A 16,318-nucleotide genomic window follows, 5' to 3' on the forward strand; every position below is an offset into this window, starting at 1 on the left:
CGAAGGCACGAAGAGAGTAAAAGATATCAAACTGCAGATGCTAACCACTCGGTTTGAGGAGCTAAAAATGAGTGAGGATGAGTCCTTTGACTCTTTCTATAGCAAGATGAATGAGGTGATTGTAAGCAAGTTCAATCTGGGAGAGAAAACAGAGGATTCTAAAATTGTAAGGAAGATCCTTTGATCATTGCCGGAAAGTTTTCGTGCCAAAGTGACAGCGATTGAAGAGAGCAAGGACCTTGATGACATCAAAGTCCAAGAGCTGATTGGTTCTCTTTAGACTTATGAAATGTCGCTGCCAAATCAACGGAAGAGCAAATCTCTTGCTCTTAAGACCATTAATGAGAAGGTGGAAGACCATGACTCATCGGAAGAAGATGTGGTTGACAAAGATGTTGCATATCTTGTGAAAAATTTCCAAAAATTCTTAAAATTCAAGAATAATGGCAAATTTGGTGATAGAGGAAAATTCCAAAGTTCAGGAAGGGAGAAAAGGGAATTCAAAAAGAAAGATGGAAAAGAATCCCAATCTACACAAGGTGTCACTTGTTTCGAATGCAACGGGGATGGACACTTTAAGAAAGAATGTCCGAATTATTTAAAATTGAAAGGCAAAGTGTATGCCACGACATTGAGTGACTCGGATTCATCCGACTCAGATTCTGAGGAAAGCTGTGACGGAGAAGGGAATTATTCAGCTTTTATGACTATTACTCATGTTGAGTCTTCAAACGAGTTGAATCTGCTTGTACGAGAACTTGGAGAACATAGTGATGAAGAATCATTGGGAGTTTTTGAAGAATCAGATGCTGAAGAAAATGAAAGCACAGCCAATCTTCAAGAGAATTATAACTCACTCCTAGAGAAGTTGGGTGAGTACACAAAGGTGGCCAAGGCAGCTGTGAGAAAAATGAAGAAGGCAGAGGAGGACTATAAAAGTCTCCTAATTTGATATAGGGAGGCCAAATGAGAGATAGAAATACTGAACGGTGAGCTGTCAGAAGCTTACACAAAAGTGAGATTTCTTGAGCAAGAGGTTGTGTAAGCAAATGCTAAAATAGAGAGTCACCACCAAGAAGTTGGATGATGTTATTTCATCTCAAAAGAGCTTTTCAGACAAATCCAGATTGGAATATACTAGAGGAAGTAGCTCATCTAGCAATATCACTAAAGAAGTGAAGTTTATAAAGGCCAAAGAATCAGCTGATGTTGGCCCTACTACTGAGAAGCCCAAGATAGAGGAGAAGAGGAATGTGGGGAACGAACGGTTGTTGAATCCACGTAATCAATCCGTGGGCAGGTCTGAATCCCGAGCCAAGTCTCGTCCACGACCACAAAGAGGTCCTAGATCGAACCATGTGTGTCATCATTGTGGACTTCAAGGGCATACTCGGCCAAATTGCCAAAAGCTGAGAGCACTGAATAATGCAACTGCTCCAAGGTCACAAGGACCTAGAAATGACAGAAGAAATTTGGCTGTTGAACCATCAAGAGATCAAAGTGGTGATATCGGAATGATGGATATGATGAAGATAATTGGTGCTTTCGCCAACTGCTTGGAGAGCTTCACACGAAGGTTTGAAAGCCCTAGCTCTTGTACCCAAACCTATAAGGAAATCACCCCAAACGCAAGTAACGTGTGGGTGAAAAAGGGTACTCATGCATAAGCATTACAACATGTCCATGCATCAATTCTTCCTATGCTTTGTGACTGAGTTTGGTTGTTTGCTTTTTAATTGTGTGGGTTGTATTGTGTTTATTTATTTTTGCATTCTATCGTTTATTCCTTATCATTTATTCCTTTTTGTTGTTTTTGATCAATCGTTTCCTTCTTATGTGTCAAAAATCCAAAAAATCACATAAAAAATAGAAAATCAAAAAGTTTGATTGACATTGTTAAGTTTTGTCTCAAAACTTGTTTTGCCTTGTACCTTTGTGCTAATGGCTTTGTGCATTTTCAAGCGTAGCTTGTTTCTTTGCACTCTTATCACTGTGGAAGAAATCTTTAAATCTATGTGACTATTGTAAATAGATCTTCAAACTTGTCATGAATGATTAGTGAATGGTTATGTTGATCTTGAGACTTGCATAGACTTGTGCCTATATATCTTCACACTCTTTATTTTTTTTGCTAAAAAGAGCTCACCAAATGTAAATCTCCAAATGAAAAGAGATATTGAGTTGCAAAAGCCTGTCGCACATACTAGTATTTGACTAGGAAAAAGGGAAAGCGACCAAAAATTTATATGAATGTTTATTCAAAAAGCCAAAGGCTATCTCATCAAGGTGAAATATCAAATATTACTCTCACAATGAGAGGTGATTGTCTTAAAAGGACCAAAAAGATCAAATGTTATGTTTGAATGTGGAGTCAAATGTAAAGCTCCAAGTTATGTTATCAAGTTTTGTGGGAGGTTATATATGCATACTTCTATAATTGAGATGGGTCACATGATCTAGTGCTAATTGTGTATGTCTTGGTTGAATTGATCATTGAAGCTTCGCATTAGACTAAGGACTATCTCATTGTTGATATCCACACACCACACACAAGTTTATGTTCAATAAATGCCATATTAATTTGTGTGATTGTACTTGATGAAATGTGTTTTCACATGCTCAATCTTTGTTGATTCAAGCACAAAAATATTTTTTAGTGTTTTAGGTGTTTTTTGGAAAGTATTTTGTTTTTCAAAAACTGAAAATTTCAAAAAAAAAAAAAAACCTTTTTGCCCTGTTTTGGCGACTCAGTCGCGGGTAAGTCAAGTCGCATGCCACAGTCGCGTGCTCGCGGGTCAATTTTGGCGACTTGTTCGTGAGTGGAAGGTCCAGTCGTGAGGAGTACACAGAGATTTTCGTGGCTCAGCTCGCGAGTGAAACTTCCAGTTGCGAAAAACACTTAGAAAAATTTTCAAAGCTTTTGTCTTGAAGTGTTTTGGCGGGTGGATTTGGCGACTTTCTGGCGACTTACCTTAGCCGCGAAAAACGCGTGTTTTGCACAGTGAGGACAGTTTTTAAAATCTTTTTCAGTTTTCCCTCGAACTTTTTGTGACTGTTCATCTTCTCTCTCAACTGTCTCCTTCCCAAACGCTCCGTGTAACCCTTTTCGAACTCCATTGTTGCTTCATTTCTTCTTAAAATCATCAAGAAAAGGTATGGGTCTTCTCTTCCTCACTTCATATGTTATGTTTTGTGTGTTACTTTCTTGCTTGTTTGGGTTGTTATTTTTGTTATATTGTGTTCAATCGTTTTACTCTTTGTGTGCTGGGTATGGTGGATTGTGTTTGATGCTGATTTCATCTGGTGTCATTTTGTTGGTCACAATGTTCTTATCTTTGTTCTGTGCTTTGGCATTTGTTGGTGTTTATACTCTTTTGGGAAATGGGTTTGGTGTTTTTCTGGTTTCTACTCTGTTTGTGTGTATGAAAGTTTACTTGTGTCTGTGGTTTTGGATTACCTATCTTGTATCACTGTGTTTTTGTTGTCATTACATGTGTGTGCTTCTGTCTTGAGTGTATTGCTTTAATACATTCAATTTTCTATTTGATTTGTCCCACTGCCATTTTTTTGGTTGTATGTGGTTTTCATTGTGCATTTCAGACTCATGGTAGATTGTCTTATTGACAGTTATCTTTAAGTTTGTCTTACTCTGTGCTCTATTGCACTTTCACCATTGTGTTGCACCTGCCTCATTCTATATTGTCATGACTTATGTTTGAAATTGTGTGTGATTTCTATGGTTTACATTTATTTCTGAATCTAATTAAGTTGATATTTGTCTTTTGTGGTGCTGTTTTTGGCTCTTTGTTGTGTGCCTATTCTCTTGCAGATGTCTCGTCGATCCTCTAAGGGCAAAGACATTGTTACTGATGATCCATCAACCCCAGTTGCTAAAAGGACTTGACTCTCATCTCAGTCATCTCAAGACTCCAATTTGGAGAGGTTCAGAACCCCGCTTACCTCACACATTTACTCAAACATTTTTGACAAGGCATCTCCTATAGTGGAACGGGTGGTTGAGTTTGACACCTTAGGGACCACTTTTATCCCTCGAATCTTTGAGCCACGAGATTGGGCAAACTTATTTGGGAATTTTGTCGATCCAATGGATGAACTGGTTAAGGAATGCTACTCTAGTACAAGTGATCTTAGAGTTGAACTAATTTGCTGGGTCAGAGGAAAGGAGTTTGGCATTTCCCCGAACTCCATAGCCGATATTCTCTGCATCACTAGACCTCAGAATGTGGATCTAACTCCGTACAATGATCGAACTCCAGAGACTCAAGACATTCTACAAGTTCTAGGATCTGATCATGAAGTATCCAGTACAAGCACATCCATAAGCACCGCAAAGTTTGCACCAGAGCTGACCACACTAAAGTTGATCATGTTCTCTAATCTCTACCCACTGTCCAACACTACCTTCATAAATCTTGGAAGAGCTCAATTCCTTTGTGATCTTATTACAGGAGCCCCCATTAATATCTGTGCCCACATCTTTCAAACCATGAGGAAGACCGCGGCTCGATTTGCAGCTTAAGGATGTATTCCATTTTGCAGTCTCATCATGAAGTTCATTCTTCGTGAAGGCATTGTTCCTCCCTCAGATGGAAAAATGTTGACCCGTCTGCATCCAATTTCCATGTTCACTCTACAAGCCAGCAGAAGTCATTCCTCTAAAACACCAAAGAGTGCACACATCTCTCCGGTTACTCCATCTGCTCCTGAGTTAGAGACACCTATACATACCACACCTACTTCACGTGTCATCCCTGAAGTTCCACAAACTAGCATTCCGCAAGCACAGTCTGATCCTCAAATTGATAGAGTGGGTAGTTTGCTTGAAAATATTCAGAAATGCATTGATGAGATGGTGACACTTCTCTACTCCACCAACAACCATGTTCAAATGCGACTCGAGTCCATGGAAAATCAGCTAGAAGCTATTCAACAAAAGTTAGATGACAGCCTTTAGTTATTCGTGCCAAAAAAGGGGAGAGCATTCAGTAAGGGGGAGAAAGCTCAAAGGGAAGTATGCATAGTAATAGGGGGAGTACACACATACTTTTGTTTTAGACTTATCCTTTAAATTTATAGGTTTATGTTTTTGGATATTTATTGTTACTATGGGTTTGATACACTGTAGTTTTGGTGTATTTTTGTTTCTAACTCATAACTTATAAACTTGGTTTACTTTATAAATATATATATTGTTGTTGTTCTTCAGTAGTATATTGTTTTTGTACCCATGTTGCTTTTGTAAGCTTTTAGGGTTTATGTTCTTTTATTGTAGGCTTTATGGTTTGTACCATGCTTTATGCAGCCTCTATGTTTTTGTTAAATCAGTACTTCTATCCAAATGTCATGCATTTTCTGGTTAAGTACTGTCACTCTTGTGCCATTGTAGGATTGTTCCTAGATGCATATACTTAGTGTATTATGCATTGTTTGAGTGTTGGGCATACAAGTAACTTGCATTGTTCTTGTTTGCTTGTATGTTCAAGTGTTCATTCTAAGTGTGAATGAGCATTGTGATCACTACCTTGTAGTGATTACTTGTTTGATCAAGCCATGGTTTGTTTCTTATCTTCATCCTTGCTTGATCACCTTATGCCTGTTTCATATGCATTTCATGTTTTTTGCATACAATGATCATGGTGTATTGTTGTGTTTCAGGAGTTTCATGCTCATATGATTCAAGTGCCTCACAGTTTCTAGAATTAGATGTGAGTGAGTTTTGCTCAACTGTTCCCAACTCATATGTTAAGTCTAGAGTCTGTTTTAGGGTTTTGTCACGGAATAGCCAAAGGGGTAGATTGTAAGGTTGAATTTAATCAACCATCTTGTTGGCTTTATTTCGTACCAAATTTGCTTGTATTTCAGCAATTAGTAACCCTGTATTTAGGTGGGTTTGTTGTAAGGGTAATGAGTGAGATAGAGTGATTGAATGCTCAAGAGTGTGCAAGAAAACAGAGTCTCGCGACTGGATCTTGCGGGTGACTCGCGGTTACAAGCCGCTAGAAGTAGCACACATGCCAAGCATGCCAGAAGTTGAAGCGTCATGCTAGCTGGAGCACTACAGGACAAAATAGGACAACTGGCCGTTCTGTTATCATGCAGCTGGATCTCGCGACTCAGTCAAGCCGCGAGCCACCCCTGTTTTGAAAAACCTAACGTTTCACATTCTTTTCTCACCCCAGTATAAATACCCCTTATACCCACAAAAGAATGAGAGCTTCCAGAGAGAATTTTGAGAGAGAACCCCTACTATAAAACAAGATTGATTCATCTACAATCTTTATATAAGAGTCTCTTCAAATTCCTCAACTCTCTTCCTCTCCATTGTTAAACCCTTGAGAGGCATTTTACCAAAACCTTTTCTCACCATATCCATTACTGTAAGAGGGCTGTTTAGTGTTTAGGGAAGCAGTTAGGAAGGAACCAATTTACATTGGTTGATGCTATGGTCAAGTAGCGGAATCCGGGAAGCTAGAAAAGAAATAGGTTCGGCGCAACCTCGTTGGAGCAAGAAGCTTGGAGGGCTTAGGTGCACTGGGTAGATTAGGCTTGGAGGGTCTATTGCTGTCCATATATCCCAACTACATTTTCTAGTGGATTACTTACTACTTGGAGGGCGGCGGAGAGGTTTTACGCCGAGGGCTTCGGTTTTCTCTTCGATAACACATCGCGTGTTGTCCTTGTGTTTGCATCTTCCTTCCCTTTTATCTTTGCCTTTTATTATCTGCTGTGGGTAGTGATTTTAATTTGGCTTAAATTGTTTTCCAATTCTATTTTATAGCTTTTGTTCATTTTCCGCACACTAGTTGTTTGACATAAAACTTGAATTGGTTAATTTGTAAATTGGGGGTCTAAACATTCAAGGGTGTTTTTACACTATTTGAACTTTCAACTACCGTGCATAAAAAATGCAGGTTTTGAAGGTGTCGGTAGAGTAAACGAGTAGCTACTAAGCATAAGAGCAATAGATGCCATAGTTGGTCTATCAGCTACATTTTCTTGAACACAAAGCAATCCAATGTGAATATATCTTATTATTTCAGTTGTCAAACCTGCCTTTAATGTGGGATCTACAAGATTTGAAGCTAAACCTTGTTTCCAATTTTTCCATGCCTGTAAGATAATTTAAATTGACAAATTTAGTATTCAAAAGAATATTATTTTATTTTGTGTTTTAAAAAGAAAAATATTTGTGTTACACAACTGGACTCTTTTCTTCCTTTCCTTGAAGCTCCTCATCCTTCATGCTTGCTAGAATTCTATGTATTTGCAAAATAACTATACCAGCTACACCAATAATTTGTAACTTCATGGACATTATTAGTGTCATAATAATAGACCATGGCGGCTACATAAAACTTTTCTAGGGAGTCATTAAAAAACTTAAATTAAACAATATTTCATAAAAAGAAAACTTGAATATATCGAGTTATCAATAAACAAAAAACACAAAACCATAATTAATTACAATGAATATAAATTTGAAATGAAGGTAGGAGTAAAATCATACCAAAAATAAAGTAATCAAGATTTCTATTAGGCACAAACTCATAAATTAAAAGCCTTTCATTTCTTTTCAAGCCCTGGGAGTCTAACTAAATTTCGGTGCTGAAGCTTGGCCACCAACTGAATTTCATTCTTAAATTCAAGATCTCCTTGTCCAGAATTTGTTGAAAGCCTTTTCACAGCGATAACTTGCCCATCAGAGAGTTTACCCTATGGGCAAAACTTAAGTACAATACCTTATGTACAGTACCTTAAGTACCCATTTTAAATTGTAGACACCTGTCCAATTAAATGACTCAATTAACGGAAGTTTAACGCTGTCTTTCTTTTTCTTTTCTTTTTTTCTTTTTACATTTTTTCACTCTCTCTTTCAATGAGAAAATCTGTAGCTTCTCAAACTTGAAACTTCTCACGCACAATCTCAAAAACCAGAACTGAAAAGAACCCAATTACCATTATGCTTCTCAAACCCAAACTCTCTGAGTTCTAATCAAAACCAAGCAAATAATGGCGAAGGGACTGGCTTGTGTGCATCACATCGACAACAAAACTCAGATTTTTCCTGCACAATCTCAGAAGAATCCAATGGTTTCTTTAAATTGACAATCCTTCAACAGTATTTGACTTCTCACACTTAAACTCTCAAATTTCTCAACGAAATCAAACAAAGAAGGACAAAGGGCAATCTTCTCCATTAATCCCATTATTTCCATTATGATGCAAAGCCAGATCTGGTTATATTCTTGGTTCACGTGGTGAATGAATGTTGGTTTATGAGGTTGACTTGTTCGTCTTCCTTATTTCCTGTATTTACACTTGAACTCATTCTTTGCACCAGATTTTCCCTCTAAAGAATGCTAGGACGTTTCAATGATATTCTTTTTGAAACTTCACTTAAGCCAAATTTCTCCTTCTTTGAGTGCGAAAAGTCGAAGAGGATCGATGGTTTTCTTTTCTCCTGGGTTTTCTAATAATGGGTTCAACACATCTGTGAGAAGTCTGACTGTGGGAGATCTGAAAGAGACGGTGAAAAAAAAAAGATGTGTTACGTGTTAACTTTCGTTAACTGAGTCATTTAATTGGACAGGTGTCTGCAATTTAAAAGGGGTACCTAAGATACTGTATATAAAGTACTGTATCTAAGTTTTACCCTTACCCTATTAGATTAAAACATATTTAACCCTTAGGGAAATTCCACTTTTTGGACTTAATTTGTTTAAGGTTAATAATAATATTACGTTTACCTTGTAAACAACACCAAATCCACCTTGTCCAAGCTTATTTGCATCAGAAAAGTTATCTGTTGCAACTTTAACGGTGTCAAAGCCTAACTGCAAAGATTCCACACTTCCAATCTCATCCACAGATTCGCCTGAACATGACGTTAGTGCATTATTTCAGAATCATTTTATGAAAAAGATTTCCCCAACTTATGTCGTATTTTACCTTAATAATTGCTGGGAATATAATGGGCACAACTACAATGACAGTTCGAGATATATTGCTCTCATTTCCTGCAAAAACCAAAAATATGTTCACACACAAAATTTGGATGGATGACTGTTAAAATTTTCAAGCAGATAAATGAAAAGAGCTTCAGATTATAGTTTCGAAATTATAGAAATTATGTGGAAATTAATATTTGGAAGCTTTTAAGTTTATTTGCTTCTCCATACAGCTTTGTATTAGAGATATATATATATATATATATATATATTTTTTTTTTAAATTTGAAAAAATAAAAGATAACAGTCAATGCATACTACTTGTTGCACACTGTATGTACAATTTTGGTTTTTGAACTAAAATCATGTCTTGAAGTCAGGATTTTAGTTTTAAACTAAATTGTGTGTACCTTGTGTATAATAAGGCAGTGTGTAATAAATATTGCTTTTAAAGATATAACTATATTTTCTAATCAACTTTCAGCAAGTATTTAGCAAAAAGTTACATCCTAATCTATTATGCTTTAAGCTTAAGGTGGCACTGGTACCTATTGTAGTAGAGGTATTGTTTAATGGCGGAGAAGATACTGGCGGTGGTGGTGGCGATGGAGAAGTTAATGGCGGATATGAGGTGTCATAGAAGGGGTAGACCTGAAAAATAAAATAACAACTGGGTGTATGAAATCTCCCTCCTTGCTTTCCGCCACCACATTGCGGAATATTTCCGAAAGCCTCAACCAAGCAATCACTGCAATTTTGCTCAAATAAATTAGGTGTGCATTGCACAAGTGAAAATAGTGTTTGGAAGTTTGGTGCTGTTGCATTTCCCACTGCAAACTTACGAAGAGAACCACTTGCTACAACTTGAATTCTTCTGCTATCCAACAAGTTCCTCAGGACCTGATTGAACTGATCCAAATAATTGGCTAATACGCTAATCTTGTTATACTCACAGAAAGGCAGACTAGTTTCCTTGATGTTAAATATGTCGCGGAATGAGTAGCGTAACATGCAACCTTCATACCATACAATTGCTTCCTTCTGATTAGGACAAAACTGTGGGAGAAGATTTGTGGTGTTATTGAGGCAACTACAACAATTATCCGGTTTAACATCTTCTTTACAAAGTTCAATTGAATATACTTTGTTAGGGTTTTGGCCATAAGAAAAATTGTAGAACTGTAGTCAATTTCAGTGTTAGAAGAGAAGGAGGAGAGGAGTTGATTGAGGTTTGCTTTGTAGGTACTATTGCTTGTGTAGTTACCATTGTCTAAAAAACTATGGTATAGGAGGTGTGGGCACTGAATACCCCTAGCAAGACGGTAGTTGGGCACTCAATTAATTTATATGTGGGCTGTATTTTGATCCTACTAATGGGGCTCTTAGCTTAGTCTGGTTTCTCCTGTCTAAGCCCTAATTTGAGATCCTCCCCTTGACATCCCTCAATTCCCAAGTGTTTCCCTCTAGTTTTGCTCTCTACCTCTCCTTCCCTTAGTTTCCTCCCACTTTTTCCCACCTCTCGTTCTCTGCCTCTTCCACCTTTTGTAGCACTTAGTTAGTGGGCTGGTCACCATTATGTTCCTGTGTCACATGTTCTCCCGACTTTAGAGGATTCCCTCGTAACTTATTCCAGACACCACCTAGTGCTCGGTGGCAAATTCCCCAAGGGCATTATTTAACATTCGGCTACCGACCTGAACCACCCTTGTTTTCCTATCGAGCTTGTCGATCGATACCTATGTCGAGCCGGACACGACCCCCGTTAAAATGGCGCTACTGACCATTGTGTCCCAATCTGTGCGTGCCTCTCAGTGGGACAGTTCTAGCCCAACGATCCTAGGCTTCAGTGATGTGAACTATTTTGGGTCATTCAAGCCCAAACCCTTGCGGATGGGCCATCCAGATCTCTTTAGGCCCATACACCCACAGTAGCCCCCCCACGATCCTATTTTTGTAAAGCGGAGATGGGATCGGGGTTTCTTCACCCGGAGCTCCGGGGCACTTTGTCACCTTTTCGAGATAAAACTGGCGATTGCTCATCGGGAAGGCCAATAGTCAACCAATTAATGCAACGAACAAGACAAAACACTCCTTTTGTGCGTGTGCCAACATTCGAAATATCGAATGGCTCAAATGGCCTGACACTTTGTTTACCGAGGCGCGTCTGGGGAAATGATTACTCGCATTTATTGCAGTTGGGCAATTACAATTAATGACCCTCATGCCTATAAATACTACCCATAATTGGCATTTCGTTTTCTTTAGTTTATGTCAAGTTCTAAACACTGCCTTCCTCTGCTCCCGAGCCCTTAACTTCCCTACAAGATCACTCTCCTCTACAAGAAATCACTCTATAAGTCCTCTTCTCTTTGACTATCTCTTCCTAACTTAGTTAGATTCGACAATATGCCTTTTGCATACCTATTGAAAACTAGGGAAGATATAGAATCCTTCAGAGTCAAGTATAATATCCCTCGTGATGTAGAAATTTCATACGGTCACGAGGGAGAGATAGCAGACCAAAGGCTTCTCCATGTTGTGTTTTTTCCTCTAATGTCCATCCTTAAGGGTGGGGTTAGGTTTCTCGTAGACCTCCTACTACTTAGAACCCTCAGTTTTTATGGCCTTAGCCTCGATCAATGCCTACCTAATTTCTATAAGGTAGTTAACTGTGTGGGGTGTCTTAACTGCTTGTATGGCCTGAGTTTGACCCATTATGACATCAACTTCCTATGTGCCATTTAGGGAAGTCTGAAGCATGGGTACTACCTTCAAACTTGAAACACCATAGATAGGTTAATATCTTGCCTCCCTGATTCCAATAGGAACTCAACGGAGGAATATGTGAGAATGAGTGAGAATTAGCTAAACGGAGAGATGACTTGTCTGACCTCTCCCTGTCAGATGGGTCGGTACCTCTTTTACCAATCTCTATGCATTCACCAACTGAGTCTTCCTTTCCCCCTCCCCTTCTTTGCTTTTTATTCCATTTCATTACCTTTTTCATCTTTCATTTACATTTTCCCTTTTCCTGATTATAGTTTCTAAGAAGTTCCAGCTGGATATATGAGTGGTGCGCGGGAAGGAGCTCAACTTCATTCTATGTTCGGAGGTTTTTCATGCACTATGATGGTCAGCTAAGGGCCTCCCGTTTGATTTTGGGTTGCGTGCCCTCTTATACAAGCTACCAGAATTCGTCAAGTGCTATGATGGTCGGTAGCCTATTGTTATCATACCTGGATGTTTAGCTACCAGGTTTCTTGCCTAAGGGGCTCACATCCGGGGAAGCCAAACATTTAGGTTCCTAATTGGTCAGGCACGACTTCCTAGAACCCATTCAAGATGGTTTGAGGGATACCGTTTTCTAAGGCTATGCAGAACATATTCCTGTGGACGCCCCACTTTTAGGAGATCCTGACGAAGAGGGTTCAATTGTCGAAGGGACAAATCCTGTGCTGCCTAATCCAGCAGAAGAAATAGTGAAGAAGTGGTCAATAGCCTTGGATCGATGGTTTCTGGCCACACAGGCCTCGAGGGTCCAAGCTTTGGCTTACCCGACCCCTTAACAAACTACTCTTCCTGCATCCTAAAAACAGTGGAAACGCCACAAAGGTACCAGTGGTGCTGTGACTGAGGAAAGCACCCTTCTTGTTACCCGATTGCCCATCGAAGCTTTGAGTTGGTCGACTGCTCTACCACCCAATAAGACCCCTCAGGAGACACAGTTCGCAAGCTAGCCTGCCATAATTGGCTTACAGGTCATAGCCTCTTCCTCGAGCTCGACTGCCCCATGGGAGTGCTCCTTCCAATTGGGGGATAAAGCCTTGCCTTCTAACTCTTACCTCAAAACCTGGAGAAGCGGCGAGGGGGGCTAGGTATCGGACAGTTTAGGCGGGCCATGTTGCTTCCTGTAGACATGGAGCACTACTCCAACTACCAAAATGACAACCTGGTGCTCAAGTTGAAGTGGCACACCATAGCAGTACGTTTTGCTTCCTTTTAAGCTCTCTTGTTAGTACCCATATACACTCATTATTGTGATCATTATCCCATATGAATCCATGTACAATTTACTCATTCATTTACTTCTTTATATTCATAAGTGTTACTAATCGGTCTGGGGTAACCGAACTCTACTTTTATGTTGATCCAGGCTGCCCAACTGACCCACGTAGTGGAGGGTTAGCTTAAAGATGCTCAAGAGAAGGCCGATAAAGAGAAGGCCGATAAAGAGAAAGCCCTAAAATAGGTGGCCAAGGCTAACCTAAAAGAGAAAACCCTTAGGCTGAACGTTATGGAGCGGCGTGCAACAACCACCGAAAATTCGTTGGAGTTGGTCGAGTAGAAAGTTAGCGAGGCCCTAGGCAAGCTTGGCGAGACCGAGCTTAAGCTCACCGAGATTGCTACCGTCCTCTCTGCCTGAGACAAAGAATTTGTTGACTACAAGGGTGGGGAGAAGGCTCGAAAGCAAACCTACTACAACAAGGGCTTCAAGGATGTCGAAAACTCAGCTAGCCCCATTATCTTTCAGGCCTAGAAGTTCAGGTTTATGGAAGGCTGTATGGCAATTGTTAATGCCATTGGCCTACCTGAAGACCCCCCCTTCAGGAATACCGACCGAATGCTTCTGCCTGAGGACCTTGCTATTGAGGCCCAGGTTGAAGAGAAAGGAGAGGACAACAGTGACGAGGAGGAGGGCGCCGAGAGCCCGGAGTCCCAAGAGTTGTCTCGACAGATTGACTCCCATATGGTGGTACTTAATGATGACCAATAAAGAACCAAAGCCACTATGTCCGATTAGATTACCCAGCCAACGGTCTCCTCTGACCCTTCGCCCAACAACCCTCCAGCCAACCAAGGAGCCCCCACCACAACTCCCCCAACCAGTGTTAGCCCTGAGGCTTAATTTTTAGAAGCGTTTGTATTATGTCATTTGGTTTTCTTTGTTTTATTTTTTTTATTATTAATTTCCCTCCCCCCCTCCCCTTTTTTATGAGATTGATGGTGTTAACTTTCTTTTTATTATATTGAATTTATATTGGAAAAAAATAGTACTCTCCATTTACATTTATCACGCTTTTAGTAACTCAACACCCGTACTAAAGGCCTTGATGTTTATACCGGGAAGTATTCAAGTGTCAACGTTAGGCAACATAGTAACCTAAATAATCTATAATAGGGCCAAACTCAAAATTCACAATAAAAACTCTAAGTGTTACTATTCATTTATACCCTTTTTTCTGCCAAGTGTTACCTTTTAGTGTATTGCTTTTACGCACGCTAATTAGTTAATATCAAGTTTGTATTTTAAAATAATGGCGCTCCCTCATCACTAATTAAAACAGAAAGCTGCAGCAATTGTAAAACGCATCCACACTATTGTTTGTATTTAGAACCAAGGATAGTTATAATCCCAATTTTTTAGAGAGGTGTTAAGGTTTCCGTCTGGTTGATGGTTGGAGTCAGGTTGAGGCTAGACTTCTGTCCTTAGGCAGAAACATGAAGGTTTCCATCTGGTTGGTGACCGGAGTCAGGCTAAGGCCAGATTTCTGTCCTTAGGAAAAAATATTTAAGGTTTCAATTTGGTTGGTAATCGGAGTCAGGTCGAGGCTAGATTTCTATTCTTAGGCGAAAATATCTAAGGTTTCTATTTGGTCGGCGACCGGAGTCAGGTCAAGGCCAGACTTTTGTCCTTATGCAGAAATATTTAAGGTTTCCATCTAGTTGGTGACCGGAGTAGTCAGGTCGAGGCCAGACTTCTGTCCTTAGGCAAAAATAATATCTATTTCATCATTCATCTCTTCCTTACACAGGATCGGTCAATTGAAAACTACTTAATTCCATGGTTCTTGCTATCATACAAATCATAATGGCCATTTCATGCTTCCCATTACATTCACTGGTAATATTTCTTTAAATTATAGACATTCCACGGTCGGGGCAAGGGTCTTTCCTCCAAATCTTCTAAGTAATAGGCTCCCGCTTCGGCCATAGCTGTCACTTGGTAGGGCCCTTCCCAGTTTGGAGCCAATTTTCCAACACTTTGATCCTTCATACCCCCAACGACCTTTTGCAGGACAAGGTCCCCAGGTACAAATTCCCAAATCCTAACCTTCCTGTTATACCCTTGAGCCAACTTTTGTTGATAATTTACGAGCTATAAGGCCACCATGTCTCTTTGCTCTTCCAAAGCATCTAGATTGCTGACCATACACTTGTCGTTATGTCCCTGTGTAAAACACGACACCCTCGAACTTAAAAAATTGATTTCGATCAATATGACCGCCTCAATACTATAAGTCATGGAGAAGGGTGTCTCTCTTGTCGACCTTCTGGAAGTCGTTTGGTACGCCCACAGGACGTTCGGCAACTCTTCGACCCAGTTTCCCCTTGCTCCCTCCAATCTTTTCTTCAAAATGTTGATAACTGTCTTATTTGTTGCCTCAGCCTTCCCATTGCTTTGGGGGTATGTGGGTGATGAGTATCTGTTGGTTATACCGAGGCTGTCACAGTATTCCCGAAAAAGCTTACTATCAAACTGCAACCCATTATTGGATACCAACACTCGGGGAACTCTGAACCTTGTGACAATGTTCTTCCACACAAATCTTTTTATATCCACGTCCCTGACATTCGCCATCTCTTCGGCCTCCACCTACTTAGTGAAATAGTCCGTAGCTACTACCACATACCATTTGTTCCTTGAGGCCCGAAGGAAAGGTCCGACTAATCTAGCCCCCATTGGGTAAAGGGCCAAGGACTAGCGATCGAGTTGAGGCTTCCCCCAGGCTGGTGTAGTAGATCTGGCACCGATCACATCTTCTAACATAGTCTGCCACTTCCTGTTGCAAATTTGGCCACCAGAATCCCTGAGTCATGGCTCGGTGCGCAAGAGTCCTCCCCCCCGAGTGCCCGCCACATACTCCTTTATGAAGTTCGGTTAACAACTCAGCAGTTTTCCTGGTATGAAGGCACAACAAATATGGTCCATCGTATGAACACCAGTACAACCTCTTATCCTCGGATAGCTAGAAACGAGCCGACGTCCTTCGCACCTTCTCTGCCTCTTTTGCGTCCATCGGCAAAGACCTGTTGGATAAAAAGGCTACGTATGGATCCATCCAACTTGGCCCCAGTTTTGACGCAGCCGCCACTAATGTTTGCCGCTCAATGCTCGGGTGCTCCAAAAGTTCTACTAGTATCATTCGGGGAATGTGATCATCCGAAGAAGATGCCAGCATGGCCAAGGAGTCAGCGTGGCTGTTTTGACTTCTTGGTACCCTAATTACACTGGCATCTCAAAAGTTCTCACGCAGAGACATGAACAACCGCAAATACTGCAACATACG

General features: G+C 40.2%; 1 protein-coding gene across 4 annotated transcripts in view; it reads right to left on the reverse strand.

Moving 5' to 3' along the window:
- The window catches only part of LOC126703468 (cysteine-rich receptor-like protein kinase 44), a 144,304-nt gene that overhangs the window by 116,533 nt on the left and 11,453 nt on the right, over positions 1–16,318 (reverse strand). The window contains exon 3 of one of the 4 annotated variants that reach the window (XM_050402431.1): positions 8,769–8,896. The exons of the other annotated variants lie outside the window; for them this stretch is intronic. Within the exon in view, the coding sequence (XP_050258388.1) occupies positions 8,769–8,896 (128 nt within the window). The remainder of the gene's footprint in view (positions 1–8,768; positions 8,897–16,318) is intronic. 4 annotated transcript variants of the gene reach the window in all.

The sequence above is a fragment of the Quercus robur genome, chromosome 10 (genome assembly GCF_932294415.1).
Source record: "Quercus robur chromosome 10, dhQueRobu3.1, whole genome shotgun sequence".
Lineage (NCBI taxonomy): Eukaryota > Viridiplantae > Streptophyta > Magnoliopsida > Fagales > Fagaceae > Quercus > Quercus robur.